Source organism: Trichomonas vaginalis, chromosome V (genome assembly GCF_026262505.1).
Source record: "Trichomonas vaginalis G3 chromosome V, whole genome shotgun sequence".
In the NCBI taxonomy this organism is placed as follows: Eukaryota; Parabasalia; order Trichomonadida; family Trichomonadidae; genus Trichomonas; species Trichomonas vaginalis.
In genome coordinates, this window is record NC_067207.1 from 32,311,698 (window position 1) to 32,329,966 (window position 18,269).

General features: G+C 30.4%; 3 protein-coding genes and 2 pseudogenes across 5 annotated transcripts, besides 6 other annotated features; 2 read left to right on the plus strand and 3 right to left on the minus strand.

Annotated features, from left to right (window-relative positions):
- Positions 1 to 5,129: part of a mobile genetic element that runs on past the window's edge.
- TVAGG3_0442760 (phage tail repeat-like family) lies at positions 1,580 to 2,455 on the minus strand (the record flags this gene model as incomplete). The annotated part of the gene is made up of 1 exon (XM_051234277.1): positions 1,580 to 2,455. A coding segment is annotated over one exon (876 nt), but the record flags the coding sequence as incomplete, so codon positions are not given.
- A 2,271-nt stretch (positions 5,130 to 7,400) lies between the features above and the next one.
- TVAGG3_0442770 (phosphoglycolate phosphatase protein) lies at positions 7,401 to 8,312 on the minus strand (the record flags this gene model as incomplete). The annotated part of the gene is made up of 1 exon (XM_001300389.2): positions 7,401 to 8,312. One exon carries the CDS (start codon positions 8,310 to 8,312, stop codon positions 7,401 to 7,403), a length of 912 nt encoding a protein of 303 aa, XP_001300390.1.
- Positions 8,313 to 8,418: 106 nt separating this feature from the next.
- Positions 8,419 to 11,223: a mobile genetic element.
- A 1,864-nt stretch (positions 11,224 to 13,087) lies between these two features.
- Positions 13,088 to 14,387: a mobile genetic element.
- TVAGG3_0442800 lies at positions 13,168 to 14,291 on the minus strand (annotated as a pseudogene). The gene has a single exon. A coding segment is annotated over exon 1 (1,124 nt).
- A 413-nt stretch (positions 14,388 to 14,800) lies between the features above and the next one.
- Positions 14,801 to 16,659: a mobile genetic element.
- TVAGG3_0442820 (MULE transposase domain-containing protein) lies at positions 15,948 to 16,327 on the plus strand (the record flags this gene model as incomplete). Its single annotated transcript, XM_051234278.1, has 1 exon — positions 15,948 to 16,327. A coding segment is annotated over one exon (380 nt), but the record flags the coding sequence as incomplete, so codon positions are not given.
- Positions 16,658 to 17,960: a mobile genetic element.
- Positions 16,754 to 17,880, plus strand: TVAGG3_0442840 (annotated as a pseudogene). The gene has a single exon. A coding segment is annotated over exon 1 (1,127 nt).
- Positions 17,960 to 18,269: part of a mobile genetic element that runs on past the window's edge.

Below are 18,269 nucleotides of genomic sequence, written 5' to 3' on the forward strand. Positions count from 1 at the left end.
GATACTGTGAAGCCATACCATTACAGTCCAAAGCTATTTTAGATATCTTAGCAGCTTTGACAATATTCGTTGACAAATACCATCCAACAAAACTGACATCTGACTGTGAAAGTTCTTTCAAATCAGATGATGTAAAAAACTATCTGCGTTCAAAAAATGTAAACCAATATTTCATTGTCGACCAAAACCATTCTGCTCTTGGTGTCATTGACGGTTGTATAAAAATGTTAAGAGACTTAAACCAACCACAAGGTGGTGAAGCAAATGAAATGTCATATGACGACAAATATAGACACTTCTCCATGGCAAAGATGAGACAAGTTTTAAATATTTACAATAACCGTAAACAAAAAGGTTTGGGAAACCACTCCCCCGAAGAAATGAAAAACAACCCTGACTTAGAGAAAGACTATATATTTAATAATTTAGTCAAAAGAGACAAACAAGAAAGAATGCCGGGCTTCAAACTTCAGAAAGGTGACAAAGTAAAAATAGAAATACCTAAACGCGACCCATATGAAAATACTATTGACTATGACAACAATAGGAACCCGACAGGTACTCACATTCGTGTTCGTAAAAATAGAAGAAAGTATACAAGAGAATATTATGAAGTTTTAGGCAAACATGGCAAAATGTACACACTGCAAGCAGAAGATAAAACTACTATTGCCAGACCTCGTTTCAAACTTGTCAAAGTTCAAGGTGGTATACTTTCAAAGACAGTTCCTAACAAATATAAGACAACTCCTGACGAATATGCTAAAGAAGTTGAAAATGACGACTAAGCAATTCTATACCATGCGTAAACTGTCATGTAAGGTGGCATGTATTCTTTACTTTGTCCCGTTGTTTGCGTATATCCTGAAACGAAATGTGTATGGTTTCCTTCTCCCTGCGTGTCATCCCAGTAACAATTTATAGCAAACTTAACGTCGTCTTTAACATCATATCCTTTACCTTTTGTCATTCCTGACCAATCCCAATATCTATGCTTATGCCAACCTGCTTGAGATGTACTTAAATCTATGTAATGACTGTGTGCAGGTAAATTTTCACCTGAAATCGTTTTACTTCCACCTGTTTCCTTTGAAGAGTTTGCACAATACAAAAACCTGTCGACTATTTGTTCCCATGCACCAACACCAAACATTACTTGAGGACCTCTTGCATCCATAGATGTATAAATAGAACCTACTGGGTTCATTAAATCAAACATATGAGATATTATAGGATTGTCTCTTTTGAACTTAAAATATAGTGCAACTATTTCAGGTTTCTTCTGGTTTGTGTCAGAATATTTTTTATAATATAATCTTATGTTTTCAGGGTGGGTAAAATCTTGACTATAATATTTATTTCTGTCATCTGTATAATAATATACTATTCTCGTTTTTTCTATTGCATTATATCTTTTATATCTATAATAATCTAAATATAATGTTAGCTTTTGTTCATCTACATGTGGTGTTCTGACGTCATCTCCATAGTCATAATAATATGGTGCTGGAGCTGGGTCAGGCAATGTCATATCTGTCATTTCATAAACTCTTAAATATTTCTTTTGTTCGTCTCCATATAAGTTTAAGTAGCAGTTGTTGTCTAATGGAACTTTAACTTGTGTACCATCATTCTTTTTATAGCTTACATACATTTCATTGTTATTTTTCGGAATGAGTTTATACCGTGTACCATTTTCTAAGGACTGTACCAACTGCCATCTAAAATATTTATTTTCTTCATTGACAGAAAAGTCACCAACAATAGTTTCAATATTTTTTGTTCCTAGCAAACTTTGGTATATTTCATTGACATATGTTTTATCTGCTTTATTTTCAAGGCTAACGTCTAAGTCTGTTATTTCAGAAGATGTATGTGTATGTCCAACGGCACTTTTCCTGTTTAAGGTTTCTTGTAAGTTTGTAATATCAGATATAGAATGTGTATGAGTCTTATCTGCTTTTGTCTCTAATGTTTCCTTAAGACTTGGTATTTGGTTAATATAATGTATATGAGTCTTTTTAGAATATTCGTTTTCAGCTCTTGTCACTTCACTTGACATTTTATTGTCAACATATGTTTTGTCTGCTAGTTCAGGATGAGTATGTTCTTTTGTTGCATAAGCATTGTTAGCTCTTTCTTCTTCTTTTGCTATTGCATCGTCTACATATTCTTTGTCAGCTTTGTTGTCAACATCTGCTTTCAAAAGAAGTTCATTTATAGGTTTCTCGTTTAAAGTTCCTTTTGTTGGATTTATACAGACAGTATTGTTCTTCTTGTCTTGAAACAGAAACTCATCTGTCATTGGGTTTAATGTCAGTTTTAAGTTTCCATCCTTCAATGACTCAGATATCTTAGAATAGTTTGAAAAGTTTGTTGTGTTCTTATTTAGAGCTTGCATAATGAGTTGTCGGTTGTGTTGTATTTCTCTTATGGAAGCAATATCTTTCGACATTTTTATTCTAGATAAAATATGCTTCCAATAGAAAAAGAAAATTCAAGAGTTGCTACAACTAAACCATTAGATGAACTTTTTACTAATGTCGGTCAAAAGTTTGACTTAGATACCGTAAAGCATGAAGGCTATCGTTTTGACTACCCATTAAGATGGCTAAGAGACCCATCCGTCACAAAAGCTATTGGCTTTCGTAGAATGAAGTTCATTTCAGAAGCCATACATGGTTTCCCATTTACGGTCGGTTTTGAAGTTCGATACTATAACAAAGAAAAACGTATGTATGAGAAATTTGAACAGGGAAAACTTTTACAAGTTAGTTTGCTTATAAATTTAGAAACAACTCTTCAAGCTTTTCAAGAAAAAATAAACGATATCTATATCGAATATGCAAACCAGTATAACATTGACGAAGGAGAATACCATCTCGATATTATTTATGACAGGAAAAATGCAACTGTTAAAATCAATAAAATAGAAGACCTTGGAGAAAACGTTTATATTTCTACAAAATATAACAACTTGGCATGGTATAGATTTATGAGGATGTTAAATCAGCCTGCAGAATATCCAGTACACCCGGACTTTTATGAAGTCGAAAAACCTAATGGAACATATGAAAATATTTTCGACCCAGATGCTATTATTGTTCATGCTTTATTTTCTGGTGCGCAAAACTCTTTCTTATGCTTGGCAAATGACTTTTACGAAAAACCTACAAAGTTATACGAACCGCCGAGTGGAAGTATTTCAGACTTTCAAGTATGGTTTACTACAGATGGAAGAAAAAGAATAATTCCATTATACCATGCGTTTTACTTAGAACTTAGTTTCATATACAACTACTATCGAACGGTAAAAATATAATTTTTTAATCGGTTGAGGTGTTGGATTTGGTTGCCACTAGACTGTGGTGCAGGTTCAGGCTGTTGTATAACAGGAGCTTGTTCTTTCTGGCAGGTTAGGGTCTTTAAGGTATAATACCAACAAACTGACCTACTCTTTTACCAATATTTTTGACACCGTTCCATACTCCTCTTCCGACAGATTTTATTCCATTCCATATACCTCTTCCAACTCTTCTGAAGAAGTTTCCAATACTACTGAAGAAACCCATTTTACTATATGTAAAAATCTAATATCCGCCTAGTCTCTTACGTTTCCTGTTGAGTTCCATAGCATTCTTTAACTGGAGCTCATACATTCTGTTTTCCTCTGGTAGAAAACATATTCTGGGTCAACTCCTGTGTTCGCGTCATCTGCATAAAGTTGTTTATATCCCACTTCAGGGTTTGTATAAAACTCTTTCCATCTCATATTTGCATACCATGGTGGCAAACCTAACGCAGCGTCATTTGACATGGCAGTTTGCATTTGTACATCTGTTGGCACTTGACCATAGTTTTGCCATTGCAGTTTGTATTCTAACTTCATTTGGAATATTCTCTGGGTTTGGTTGTCCAGGTTGCTGTGCATTCGCTAAGTTCTGTGCGTCCATTTAATATTAGATAAAAATATCTCTTACGAGTACATATACTGAACATTTGCAGGCATTGGTTCATCTTCATATTCTCTGTACTTTTCTGCCACGTCAAATAAATAAATGACACAATGGAAAAAACCTAAAATAACAATCCGATTTCAAACCACATTTACTTACTAATAAAATTTCTTTATTGTGACACTTTCTCCGGTTTATAGGACCTCTCTCATATTCTATCTTGTCATATATAAACTCATAGTCATGTATGTCCTCTAACCATCTCATAACGGTTTCCAAACCACTTTTATCGGATGTAAAGTAAAAGCATGGATGGTTATGTATAACGTCTAAAGTTTCTAAAGAGTCTCTCAAAGTCCAGTCTACTTGTATTGAAAATCCCATGTGTTATAGAACGGCGGGTCCACTATAAAGAAAACATTTTCCTTGTCTTTATATTTTTCATACAACTCTGTCCAATGACATCTCACAAACTCTATACCCTCAATATATTTTTCTATGTCCTCTTTGAAAACATTTGTATAGTTAAGATATAAAACTTTTGACATAAGTGTTTCAATGTCATGAACTCTTATAGCACCACTATATAATAGTCTAGCAGATATACTATCCCAGTCTATATATTCTGCTTTTTTCAAAACCTCTCTCACAATATTTTTGTTATCTAATGGTATACGTTCCATCTTACCTATAGGTATCTTTTCTTTTAACTCTTTCAATATATTATTTGTGTCTGGAATATGTTTGAGACGGTCCATATAGTTGTCGAAGTCATTGCATATAATCTTTGAGTCTGGGAATATTGTATGGCACAAATGGGATATATAGAAACTTCCACCGAACAAATCTACAAATGTTAGACCATTCGGTAGTTTCTTAAGTTCTCTCAATATAATATCTTTACATCTACTCTTATTTCCAAAGAACGGTAACGGTGGTTTTGTAAAATTCATTTATATATAATAATAAAAATGTTTTTACCCGAAAAGTGACAGAAAAGTTACAAAACATGAAAACATATATAATTTGTGAAAAGTGAAACATTATATAATGTTTTCGACCCAGAAGACTAACAATTTTCCGAATATAAACTTCATTTATACTAAACATCTTCAGGGCTAGAGGGCGCAACGCGCCTGGAGGCCCCACTACCTTTTTTTTTTTTTTTTTTTTATCATGCTCAAGATAAATCAAAAAGGTTCAATCAGTATCTATAGAAGTTTTTTGACTATTTATTCCATTTTCCATGTCTTAGTCTATGCTAATGCAACATGTTCTGAGACTATTCTTTGATTCTATTTCAAGTCGTGACATTTGGATTCATTTTTATGGAAAAGAAGTAATCACTGAAAAATACACTAAAAATGAAATATTCAGTCGAACATCAAAAGGAAATTATCATGTTACAACATGTTTCTTCAATGGAATTCAAGATGTTGTTATCAATATAAACGTCGATTATCGAACAAAACTTCTTATTTCTATTTCTGGATTCTATGGCACAAAAACTTCATATCAAACAGTTTATTCTTATCAAGGAAGTTGTGTTATCTATCGAACATATGCCATAAAATCAACACAACCGTATTCACAATATCGAGATGGAGTATTTTTGAAATCAACAATATCAAAATATCGTCCATACAACTTAAACATATTTAAAGATTCAACTGTCTTTGATTGTGGAGTTTCATTAGATTATGGAAATGCAATTAATTATATAGAAAACGGAAATGTTAGTTTTTCACGAAATAACATAACAAATAACATATGCCATGATTATGCTTCACTAACAATTTTTTCAAATCAGACATGCAGAATCAGCCAATCAACTTTAATTGATAATAAAGCATTCCTTGACTGCTTTCTTAATTATCATAGGGGTCCACATCAATATTATTATTGTAACATTATTCGAAACAACGCCAAAGAAACTTTTCGTTTTGTTGAAGCAACAGTTACATTTGAATATTGTTCGATTAAAAATAATAATTGTGAACAATCATATTATGCAGATCCAAAAAGTTCAGGTGCAATGATTAATAGTGATTATGATGGACAACCATCAGATCGTTTTGAAATAAAAAATCCATTAAACAATTATTAGAATAAATTATCACATCTTTCTACAGGACTTTGTGGAGCAGAAAATGAAGTTATATTTGATATCGAGAAAGTATTTGCTACAAATAGATTAAAAACAGTATTATATCTTAAAAAATGTGGACAAAGAAGAAAAAGGTGATAGTGATTATACTAAAAATACAAAATATTCATTGGGATGATACGTATTATTCAAATTCGAGTAAGTAAATCTTTATTTTTATATATAGTGAATTTGCTTATTGTTCATCAATAAATATCTATTACAATCTTTTTGATATTTTATATATATTATATTTATTATACATGCCCAATGGTTTAATATACGAAAATGCAGCATATTTTGAGACTATTCTTTGATTCCAATCCAAGTCTTAGCATTTGGACTATTTTTTCGGGAATGTAAAAACTATTGAAACTTTCGCAAAAATCAAAAAATGTAAACTACCAACATTTTGTCCATATTTGATATTGTCGCATTTTGATTAAAGTCTGCTTCTAAAGAATGAGCAATTAATAAGTCAAGATCATCCCAGAATAATGGAAATTCATTTGAATCTTTTGGAACTAAAGTTTCGAAAATTTCATCAGGGATATCTGGATAATCTTCATGATTTTCGATAATGTTGTTTTTTATTAATATGAATTCTAATTTTTTATTGCGAAATTCGATTTTTTCTTCATGAATTTTTCTAATCTTATTTAATTCTAGCATAAATGTTATATAAATATTAAGTTTCTTGATCCGATTTGTGGAAATACGATCAATCATTCGTATTAATATCCTTTCATCAATGAGATTTAAATCGAGAAATTTTATAACTTTTGACAAAGTATCACTCAAACTGTCTAAACTTAATTCCCATAGAGATTCAGTTAAATTCATCACCTCAAAAATTTGAGATGGTATACCCTCCATGGTCATTAGTTTAGACATTTGAATTTTGAAAAAGTGCCAAGATAAAATGAATCCCAAAAATTATTTCATAAAACATAAAGTTTTGAACTCACTATAATCATATATTCAAAAAAATTATTAAATTGTTCGTAATCATAAATTCAATATAAAAATTTGCTTATTTAGTGAAATAAGATAAATTAACTCTTTAGCTATTGAATACATGAACACAACAGATTCAATTGTTTTCAATCGCTGAATAATAATCAGACATTCGCTAATAAAATTATAGAATTAAACTATTTATTCAACATACATGGTTAAAATACATACAATATAATAAAAATATTAGAATGCATAAGGATGAAATCACTATTATACACGTGATTTTGTATTTTTTCCTTTTTTTATAGGTTTCGAAAATTTCTTGACTACAGGTGTTTTTATCTTTGGAGTTGCTGGTTTGTGAATTGAATTTTTGATTTTGGGCCTCCCAATTTTGGGGTAACTGGTTTTTGAATATTTGGCTTGGCATTTTTAAAAAATTCTTCTTTAAGTAACGATGGAACATCAGCAAGAGATGGCAGTATATATGTTGGTCGAATTGCCGGATCCAAACTTTCAATTTTGGTATTTCTATCGACTCCTGTAAGAACAAATATGGTTTTGAGACCATTTCTAGCGCCAAACTCTATGTCTGTTGGTATTCGATCGCCAACCATAATCATTTCTTCCTTGGCAATTTTTAAATTTGATTCTAAAATTGGAATAAGCTCTGGTGATGGTTTACCTAAATTTGCTTCAAGTTTTCCTGCTAAAGTAGCAATTGTTGCGACCATTGATCCAGCACCACAAATTGTTTTTCCGGCTACAATATTTGAAGTATCTGGGTTAGCTCCATATATCTTGCAGTCGTATTTTTTAACAATAGTTGCAATTCTGCAAAGATGATCGTAATCGAAAGTTAAATTATTGCAAACTGCAATTGCATCAAGGTGTCTGATCTCGTTAAGTGTCTTAAATGTATATGTTTGTATTCCTATATGATCCAGCTCTTCTTTTAATCCGACAAATCCGTATACTAATGCAGATCTTATTCCATCTTCTTTCATTTTAAGGGCGCATGTATAACCAGCAGTAAAAACATCGTTTTTTGACAAATTTGCAATGCCTTTATCTGATAAAACTTTTGCAAAATGTGCTCTGTCTCGCGATGAATTATTTGATAGAATAATTACAGCCAATCCCATCTTTCTCATTTCAGATATTGCTTCTGGTACACCTGGGAAAACTGTTCCTGCTTTCCATATTGTTCCGTCAACATCTAACAATATGGCCTTTGGAATTATTGTCATAAAAATGAAGCAATTTAATACTACACAAAAACATTTATAATGCATAAATAAAACAAATACAATATATACACTATAAAAACAATTCTTGATCTTCCTAATTAAAAAGGGTAAAAAAGGGGGTTGGCGTCCTAAGGCGTCCTAGTGTAAATTTCTCAAAATTGTGATATTTACATCACATTTTTGAGAGGTTTATAGGCGTCCTAAGGGAAAATTGAATAGCTAGGGCGTCCCGAATTTTCATTCTAAGATTTAAATATATTATATACTTAAGTATAATACAAGCAATATAAAAATTAAATTTTTATTATGTTAACTTATAAGAAATTTTTTTGAATTATCGTTGATTTATTGTAATCTTTCCAGGCTATACTTTTGAAATCAACTTTACCTGTCATACGCATTAATGTAGTAGATGTCCAGGTGTAGCTATTATATCCCAGCAACATTGGTATTTTATCATTGTAAGATATCAAAATGAAGCGTTTTTTCAGATATAATTTTTCGTAAATTTTTCAAAAATAAGATGGTAAAAAAGCCTCGACTTGCTCGAAAAATAACAATTTTTTACTTGTAAAAATAACCCTTTTACAGCATGGGCAGCTATTCAATCACTATTTCTTTTTCTAAAAGTATATTTTTCAAAAAAAATTAAGATCAAATTCGACAATTTCTTGATGAAAGCAAAAATATTACACATACTTCTAGATGCATGAGATAAATATGCAATTATTCAATCAATTCGCATGATTTTGAAAAAAAATCTAAATTTGATAAAAATGTAGAAATTTTTTATTTTTAACTTGAGATTCGATTTTTTTGATCCAATTTGTGAATTTTTTTTTGATCGGAATTTCAATTAATTTGTTGATCAAAAATGACCTCACAATGTTTGATCATAAGTGAAGTCATCTTCATGGGTATTTAGAAATTCCAAGAGAAATTGCTTATTTCTCGCAGATGTAATATCTGAGAAAATCGAATTTAAATATTCATAGAAACCCAAATCATTCTCCGGTTCGAATAATTCATCTGTTGCTTTTTCTGTTTTTTCTATGAATTTTAATAATTTGATTAATAAATCTTCATCAGGAAGAATTATTGCTGCATTTGTGATAAAATTCCATATTGAGGTAATATGGCAATAATTACATTTATAAAATGTAATTTTATCCAAAATTTTTTGGCAAATTCGCATAATAGCATTAATATTTGAAGCTGAGATTAAACCTGTGATTACTTCTGTAACTTTTGGAAAATCATCGCAATTTAATATCTCTTTATATTGAATTGAGAAATAAAAAAAATCAAATGGATTCATTTCTTCAATTTCAAGGAGATTGTAAAAATTGATAGAAGTGTTATTGCAACAAATTGTATTTGCAGCAAAAAATATCATTTGCTCGATTCCATTTTTGGAATAAATTTGCTGGAACAATGTTAAATTAAAACAGTTGCTTAATTTTTCTTCATTGTTTTCATAAAAAAGTAACAAGTTTGCAACTGAAATTTCAAAATTTTGATAATTGCCAGTTATTTCAGTAAATATATATATTTGCTTTTCTTCATCTAAAAATGGCAAATATTGATTTGCAATATTAACTAAAGTTTGGGATAAATTGTTCCAGTTTGATTTTACAATTTGTGAGCACATTATGTAATATGTAAATTTATCCGCTTTGTAGGAATTTAAAATTGTTTGTTGTTCTGTTTCAGTTAAATTACTGAATTTTTCAAGATTAATATTGTGATAAAAAATAGAATCCTTGAAACATTCTGATATCTTTTCAATGTTTAAAACGGATGCTAAAAAATGTAAAAGAACTTCATCAGTCACTGTGATTTTTTTGAAAAATTTATCCCAATTCAAGCATCCAATTGATCTTTCTGTCATTGTACTTATGCATTGATAAAGTTGATTTAATGAATCCGAAGAATAATCATTATGCTTGACTAGTTGAGTTAGTTGATACAGACTGTCGTCAGCCATTTTAAAAAAATGAATAAAATTGTATAGTAAATTATATTTGTGAAATTTGTGACGCTACATTCAATCTAAGACCAATATCTCAAAGAATTCCTCATTTAAGCATTACTTTTCATTGTTTTTTAAAAAATATCTTTGCTTATTTGTTCACTTTTTTGACATTTATTATATGCTTTTTATCATATTTCCGATGATATGAAATATATTCTATATAAGAATGACGCTACATTCAATCTAAGACCAATATCTCAAAGAATTACTCATTTAAGTATTACTTTTCATTTTTGATTTAATTTTCGAACGGTTTTCGTGAATTTTGCATCATTTCATTTTTTAATGGGAAAATCATCTATATTTAATCAAAAAAGAGCAAACTTTACAGACGAAAATAAAATATTTATCAGGGAACAATCTGATAAATACCAAAAATCAACATCGAGAGATGAAAAAACGAATATAATCAAACAAGTTCTTCAATATTTTAATATTAAATACGCCGAAAATGAATCTAAAGCTGTCAGAAGATATTTTAGTTATATTGCAGTTAAAAATATTCCCGCAGTTACTGGAAAATATCCTGATACAATTGTTCGCAAAGATATGCTTTATTCGCATGATCATACAAATATTATTAATTCAAATAATATTGAACGTTACTACCGTTGCATCGATCATTCTTGTCAAGCACGTTATTTAGTTAAAATTGAGAACAGTTCAGTTTCCGAAGATTTACAAAAGGAACATATACCCGAATGCAGACAATTTAAAAAGTTACAAAATGAAAAAAAAATGATCTTCATAAATCAATGACTCTGACAGAAATATACAATAAGGCAATGGCAAAATTTTCTGAAGACAACGGCACTTTTCAGCAGATTAAAAAATTTATGACAGAACTTGCTGTTGGTACTGATGAAAACCCATTAAGGATACCCTTACGTGTCAGATTTTTTGCGCATACGAAGAAGTCATGCTAGACATGAGCTATAAACCTGAAATTTTAGCAACATATTTAAAACTTTTTAAACTACAATACACTTTAATATTCAAGAACAAAAATATTCTTTTTAGAAATTACATAATTATTTTATGTGAAATCTATATAAAAACATATTTTGCGAGCGTAACTTTTTTCTTTATAAGCACCTTATATGACTGATAAACTGTGAAGGCACATAATTGTTAATTCATAGAGTTGATATGTTTCCAAAATTGAGAGGAAATTTGAAAATTGAATACTCTTTCAATTCAATTTTCAAAAGATATCAGCTCCTTCAATAATTGAAGGACGATTTTGATCATTTGCTCTTAAAACAAGTATGCCATGGAGAAAAAAGTTACGCTCGCAAATCTGAAATATAACTATCATATAAAAAAATTAAATTTCTAATTTTTTACTCTATAGATATTATTGGCCACTTGTGTAATGCATAAAAGTTTATGTCATATGCATACATTTGGAAGTATGGGAGACGAGGGAAATTACTTCTATGAGGGACTAGGATTTTTAAAAATTTCTCTATCGGACTCACCATTCAATTTCTCGAAAATTAAAAAAAATCAATAATAGCTAAAATGTATTATGCATAACAAATTTTAATGTTACACGGTATTTTTTGAACTTCATGACATGAATTTTCTTTATATTATTTTTTTTTTGGATTTTCTATGATTTATGCGATAGGCTGGAACAACATTGTAAGTGCAATGATATCATTTATAGAAAAATCTAAAACTTCAGCATTCAGAACTCGCAACCACAAAAATATTCATTTGCTAAGTAAGTAAAGTTGATTAAGTTCGACACTTAGCTTTTATACGTAAAACCAAGTGTGTATTGTTATTTCTTGTTAAATTATTGAGAAAAAAATAAATTGTAAGAGAAACGATACTGATTATTGAAAGAATATTGAGGGTAGCTGCAGATTTCTTCATTAACATGCCGGAAATTTGTTAATCTTGGTTTTCTATTCATAAAATCTGTCGAAGAATCTAAAAACGGAGATATGAAATAGAGATCATGTAATCTAGAGTATCCTGTCAGAAAAATAGACTAAGCATGTAACCCTTTTTTTGGTCATAAACACTTTTTACCACTTAGTCATACAGATGATCATTAAATTTAAACGAGCACTTTTGTCAGAATTATATTCTTTTACAAAGACAGAAGATTTTAGTATTATTTAATATTAGTGCTGTAGCAAAATTCAAAAAACGGTGAAAATTCAGTGAATTTGTGAATTCACATTTTTTTTTCGACATTTTTCTTGATATATCCATGCACATTAAGAACACAGCTTTGATACGCTTAAAAAAGCATATTTCATATGAAATTGTTAAAGAAATAAACAATTTATATAAAATTGCACTTATGGGCAGTTTAGATATATAATTTATATATAACATATATACAAATCCATAGACAAAGTGCAATAACTACAATGTTGTAGAAAATTACAGCAGAAATACTGACTTTTTGAAGGATAATAAGAATTCTTCTAAATGTTGTATTTTTATAATTTGATTGATTTTTTTTACTATTTCATTAATCTTTTATGAATAATAATTATTTTTAATATATGTGCTATTAAAATTTCAAATTTTGACTAATATATCTAAGTTATCTGAACGAAACATTTAGAAAATATCATACTTACATTGAAATAGCAAGTAGAGCATATTAATAGCAAGTTTCTTGGCTTTATATCTATCATCTATTGTTGTTTGATCAAACAAAATTCACTCTATTATATGGTGTCAATTAATTAAAACAATTTTTAATAGTTATTTATAGGGTGTCCAAAGGTGTGTTTAGCACAAACCTGAATACTGCGAATAGAAATAAACAAGTTACATATATATAAAGTTTATTTAAATATAATCACCATTGGATTCAATCACGCGTTCGCAGCGATCGATCCAGGCTTCAAAGACACGCTTTAAATCATCATGAGAAAATTGCTCAAATTGCTCTCTTACAAATTTTCAGATCATCTGGACTCGCGAATTCGCGTCCTTCAGCTCTCTTTTTTAGCGTGCCGAATAAATAAAAGTCAGAGGGTGCAATATCAGGTGAATAAATTGGGTTTGGAACAACTTTGACATTGTTTTCCACCAAGTAATTCATTACCTTATGACTTTTGTGAACTCTTGAATTATCAAAATGAATTGCAAACTTTTGTTTTTGTTGTTTGGATTTCTCAAACTCATCAGAATTGATAATTTGAGTAAGAACATTGTCAATTAGATACTGAGCATTCATCGTATTAGGTTTTTGAAGAATATCAATTGCGATGATGCTATTCACGCCCCAAAAAACCGACAACATCATCATTGGTGTGTCAATTTTTTTCTTCGGGAATGTTTGCGGATTTTCATCCTTCGGGATCCACATGATTTTGGCTTCTGTTGCATATTGAAACCAAGACTCGTCCCCTGTACTAAAAAGCGAAACTTCTTGGATTGATACGCAGCCAATATAGAGAGGAGCTCTTTCGAAGATTGGACTCTAGATTTTTTTTGAACTGAATGAAGGTTGTGCGGAACCCAACGTGTATACGCTAGTTTGTAGTTCAAATAATTGTGCAGATAATAACTGACTGTTGTACGTGGTATCTTTGTCATCTCCTCTATCCTTCTGAGTGATGCTCTTGGGTCTTCATCTAGCGCTTGAAGAATTGCTTTGATTTTTCTTTGATCCGGCGATTTTTTGTCAATTTTTATGATGGGCGCCTTTTTGTTCATGAAGTGATACATCCTAACATGATACGTTACAGTGGAATAGCTAGGAGCATCCATACCGAAGCATTTTACCAATGTCTCGTAGATTTTTTACAGTCTTTGCATTTTTTTGCAAGAGCGAGGATGTTTTCTTTATGATTCATTAAAAAAATGAAAAAAATCCCGCCAAAATTTCCCGCGAAACCGCCTCTTGTCTCAAAATTCATTTTATATCCCGGCATGGCGCCAAAATACAACTTACTCATCATATACATATATTCATATTTTTTATTATATATTTATAATCAGCATATATCTCCTTTAATAGTCTCATATAGAGCGCTGTGCTAAACGCACCTTTGGACACCCTATATTTAGTGCGAATAAGTGCAAACTCATAAATGAATAACTTAATAGTAGAAATGAATTATCTGATATAAATCTCACATTTTGTCCATCAGAAATACTTTAATTGCATACGCATAACTATTAGTAATACGTCTGGAGTGTCAATTAATAACAATCCCACAACAAGTAAAATTCAGATTTTTATTAAACTTATTTTTTCCTAAAAGTTTTCTCAAATTACTATATATACATATGTGGATAAAATAATAGTAATATTGTAAAAAATTAGATAATTTTTTTTATTTGAGAACCTCTCAAAAGTTCATTCAATTTATCAATTGTTTCAGTTTGATGTATATTCATTTCTGGAGCCTAAAACTTTAGCAATCATGACAATATCATATTCTCTTTCTAACTACGCAATGTAAGGGTATCCTTAATTAAAGATTCATTGGTCAGGGAAGTTTATAATAAGTCCAGAAAATTTTCTGTTGGAGAAAAAATTACAGACGATGAAATTGCTAATTTTTGTTTAATAAATGGCGAGCAGTTTTTCATTGGCCATGATTTTCAAGCAAATTGTGAGACAATGTTTTTTTGGTTTTGAGAAGGCAATTCAATTGGCAAAAGAAGCCACAGATTTATTTTGCGATGGAACTTTTAAAATTACACCAAAACATTTTCAAAAAGGACAGATGCTAACAATTATGATTTGTGAACCTTCAACAAATCAATATCTACCACTTTTATTTATATTCATGAAAAACCGCACATTTGAATCTTATAAGAAGGCATTTGAATATATTTTTACTGTCAAGGGTATTCAATTTTCAAAGCTAATTCAAATTCATTGTGATTTTGAAAAGGGAATGATAGAGGCACTTCAACAAATTTTCCCTAAAGTCCGTATAATTGGATGCCTATTTCATTTCAAACAAGCTTTACACAGGAAACTTGTAGCACTTTATACAAAAAATTTCAATACTTTACAAAATTCTTTATTTAAGCTATATTCTATTACTCCATTCATGTCTCATGAAGAATTTGTACTTACAATGCATATAATTAATCAAAATAAAGTTGATTCGATCAAAGATTATATTGATTATTTCAACAAAGTTTGGTTGCCGCACTACAATTTAATATCTCAATATAATAATGCAACTGCAATATTCACTAATGATTGCCTCGAGAGTATGCATTCAGAATTTTCTTCGTTAAAACATCCAAACATTTATGAAGCTATTAAGAAGATATCTCAAATCCAATTAGATAAATATAACGCCATCAAAAATAACCAGAAGATCGAGCGCCATATAAAAACCGTTATCACTGATAGCTACAAAAATTATATTCTTGACTGCTTTCAAAAAGAACTTGAGAAAACAATTTTTTCTATCAAACAATACAACGTAAGTGATCTTTCTTTGGCTCAGAACGAGATTTCTCCATATGGTTCCATAGAATCGAGTTCATTGTTCGAAAATATTCCAGTTCATGATGCAGATATACTCAAATCGATCGATCTAACAGATAAAGATACAATGATCACTAAGTTTATTAATGAAAAAAGAGAAAAAATTATGGCATTATTTAATGAAACATTAAATCATCCAGATTTTAATTCATCCACTCCAATTCAAACTAATTTTGAGCAAGCCGATACAAATCAAGGTTCAGATGCTCCAATTCGCTCCGAAAATTCAAATATTGCAGACTCTACAGATTTAGAACCAGAAAATCAAAACCATCCTTCTACAAATCAAATGTCTAGTAATCTAGAACATAAGCTGGACCTTCTTGATCATATTGAAAAACAATTATCGAAAATGCGCTCGTTATTGGGAATTCTTCCTACTACAAATGCTATTGTTGGGCCGTCAAAACAAGTTTCAGTTAATAGCAAGCAAAATTCTGAAAAAAATAAGAAAAAATCTTCCATAACAACAAAATCAAACAATAAAAAACAAAATTCATCCGACAATCCTCCTAAACGTAAAGCTCCTATTTCGGAAAGGATTCTCAGCGATAATAACTTATATTTTCAAGTTCATCGAAAAAGATCGAAAAGCAAACGTTCCACATCTACAGAGAAAAAGAATTGATATATGAAGTCTAATTCCTTTTATAACTACTATATTTTTATTCTTATGACTAAAAAATAATATATTATTTAACAATTTTCATTTTTTTCTTTTAACAATTTCGTTTTATTTCCATTTATTGTTAAATGATTTTTAGCATACACCTTTCTTTGTTCATCTTCTAAATACAATTTATTTTTTCTTAGATATAGGGTGTCCAAAGGTGCGTTTAGCACAGCGCTCTATATGAGACTATTAAAGGAGATATATGCTGATTATAAATATATAATAAAAAATATGAATATATGTATATGATGAGTAAGTTGTATTTTGGCGCCATGCCGGGATATAAAATGAATTTTGAGACAAGAGGCGGTTTCGCGGGAAATTTTGGCGGGATTTTTTTCATTTTTTTAATGAATCATAAAGAAAACATCCTCGCTCTTGCAAAAAAATGCAAAGACTGTAAAAAATCTACGAGACATTGGTAAAATGCTTCGGTATGGATGCTCCTAGCTATTCCACTGTAACGTATCATGTTAGGATGTATCACTTCATGAACAAAAAGGCGCCCATCATAAAAATTGACAAAAAATCGCCGGATCAAAGAAAAATCAAAGCAATTCTTCAAGCGCTAGATGAAGACCCAAGAGCATCACTCAGAAGGATAGAGGAGATGACAAAGATACCACGTACAACAGTCAGTTATTATCTGCACAATTATTTGAACTACAAACTAGCGTATACACGTTGGGTTCCGCACAACCTTCATTCAGTTCAAAAAAAATCTAGAGTCCAATCTTCGAAAGAGCTCCTCTCTATATTGGCTGCGTATCAATCCAAGAAGTTTCGCTTTTTAGTAACAGGGGACGAGTCTTGGTTTCAATATGCAACAGAAGCCAAAATCATGTGGATCCCGAAGGATGAAAATCCGCAAACATTCCCGAAGAAAAAAATTGACACACCAATGATGATGTTGTCGGTTTTTTGGGGCGTGAATAGCATCATCGCAATTGATATTCTTCAAAAACCTAATACGATGAATGCTCAGTATCTAATTGACAATGTTCTTACTCAAATTATCAATTCTGATGAGTTTGAGAAATCCAAACAACAAAAACAAAAGTTTGCAATTCATTTTGATAATTCAAGAGTTCACAAAAGTCATAAGGTAATGAATTACTTGGTGGAAAACAATGTCAAAGTTGTTCCAAACCCAATTTATTCACCTGATATTGCACCCTCTGACTTTTATTTATTCGGCACGCTAAAAAAGAGAGCTGAAGGACGCGAATTCGCGAGTCCAGATGATCTTGAAAATTTTGTAAGAGAGCAATTTGAGCAATTTTCTCATGATGATTTAAAGCGTGTCTTTGAAGCCTGGATCGATCGCTGCGAACGCGTGATTGAATCCAATGGTGATTATATTTAAATAAACTTTATATATATGTAACTTGTTTATTTCTATTCGCAGTATTCAGGTTTGTGCTAAACACACCTTTGGACACCCTATATAATTATATTCATTCAATTCGATCGTCATTTTTCAGTACATGATCGTAATTTTCAATTATTGATCGCGATTTTACTTCAGAATTTGTTCGCCATATTGCTTATCAAAATTATATCTCTATTCCCTCATTTCTGTTTAGTCAATATCATTACACTCCTATTGTCTAATAACATGCTATTAATTTTCTTAAAATTAAAAAAAATATCAACTTTTAAAAACAGAAACTTAACATCCTTAGGTCAATGGATTTTGATGTGAGATACATTTAATCTGTTTTTCTTTTTTTATTTTAAATAATTGAATATTTA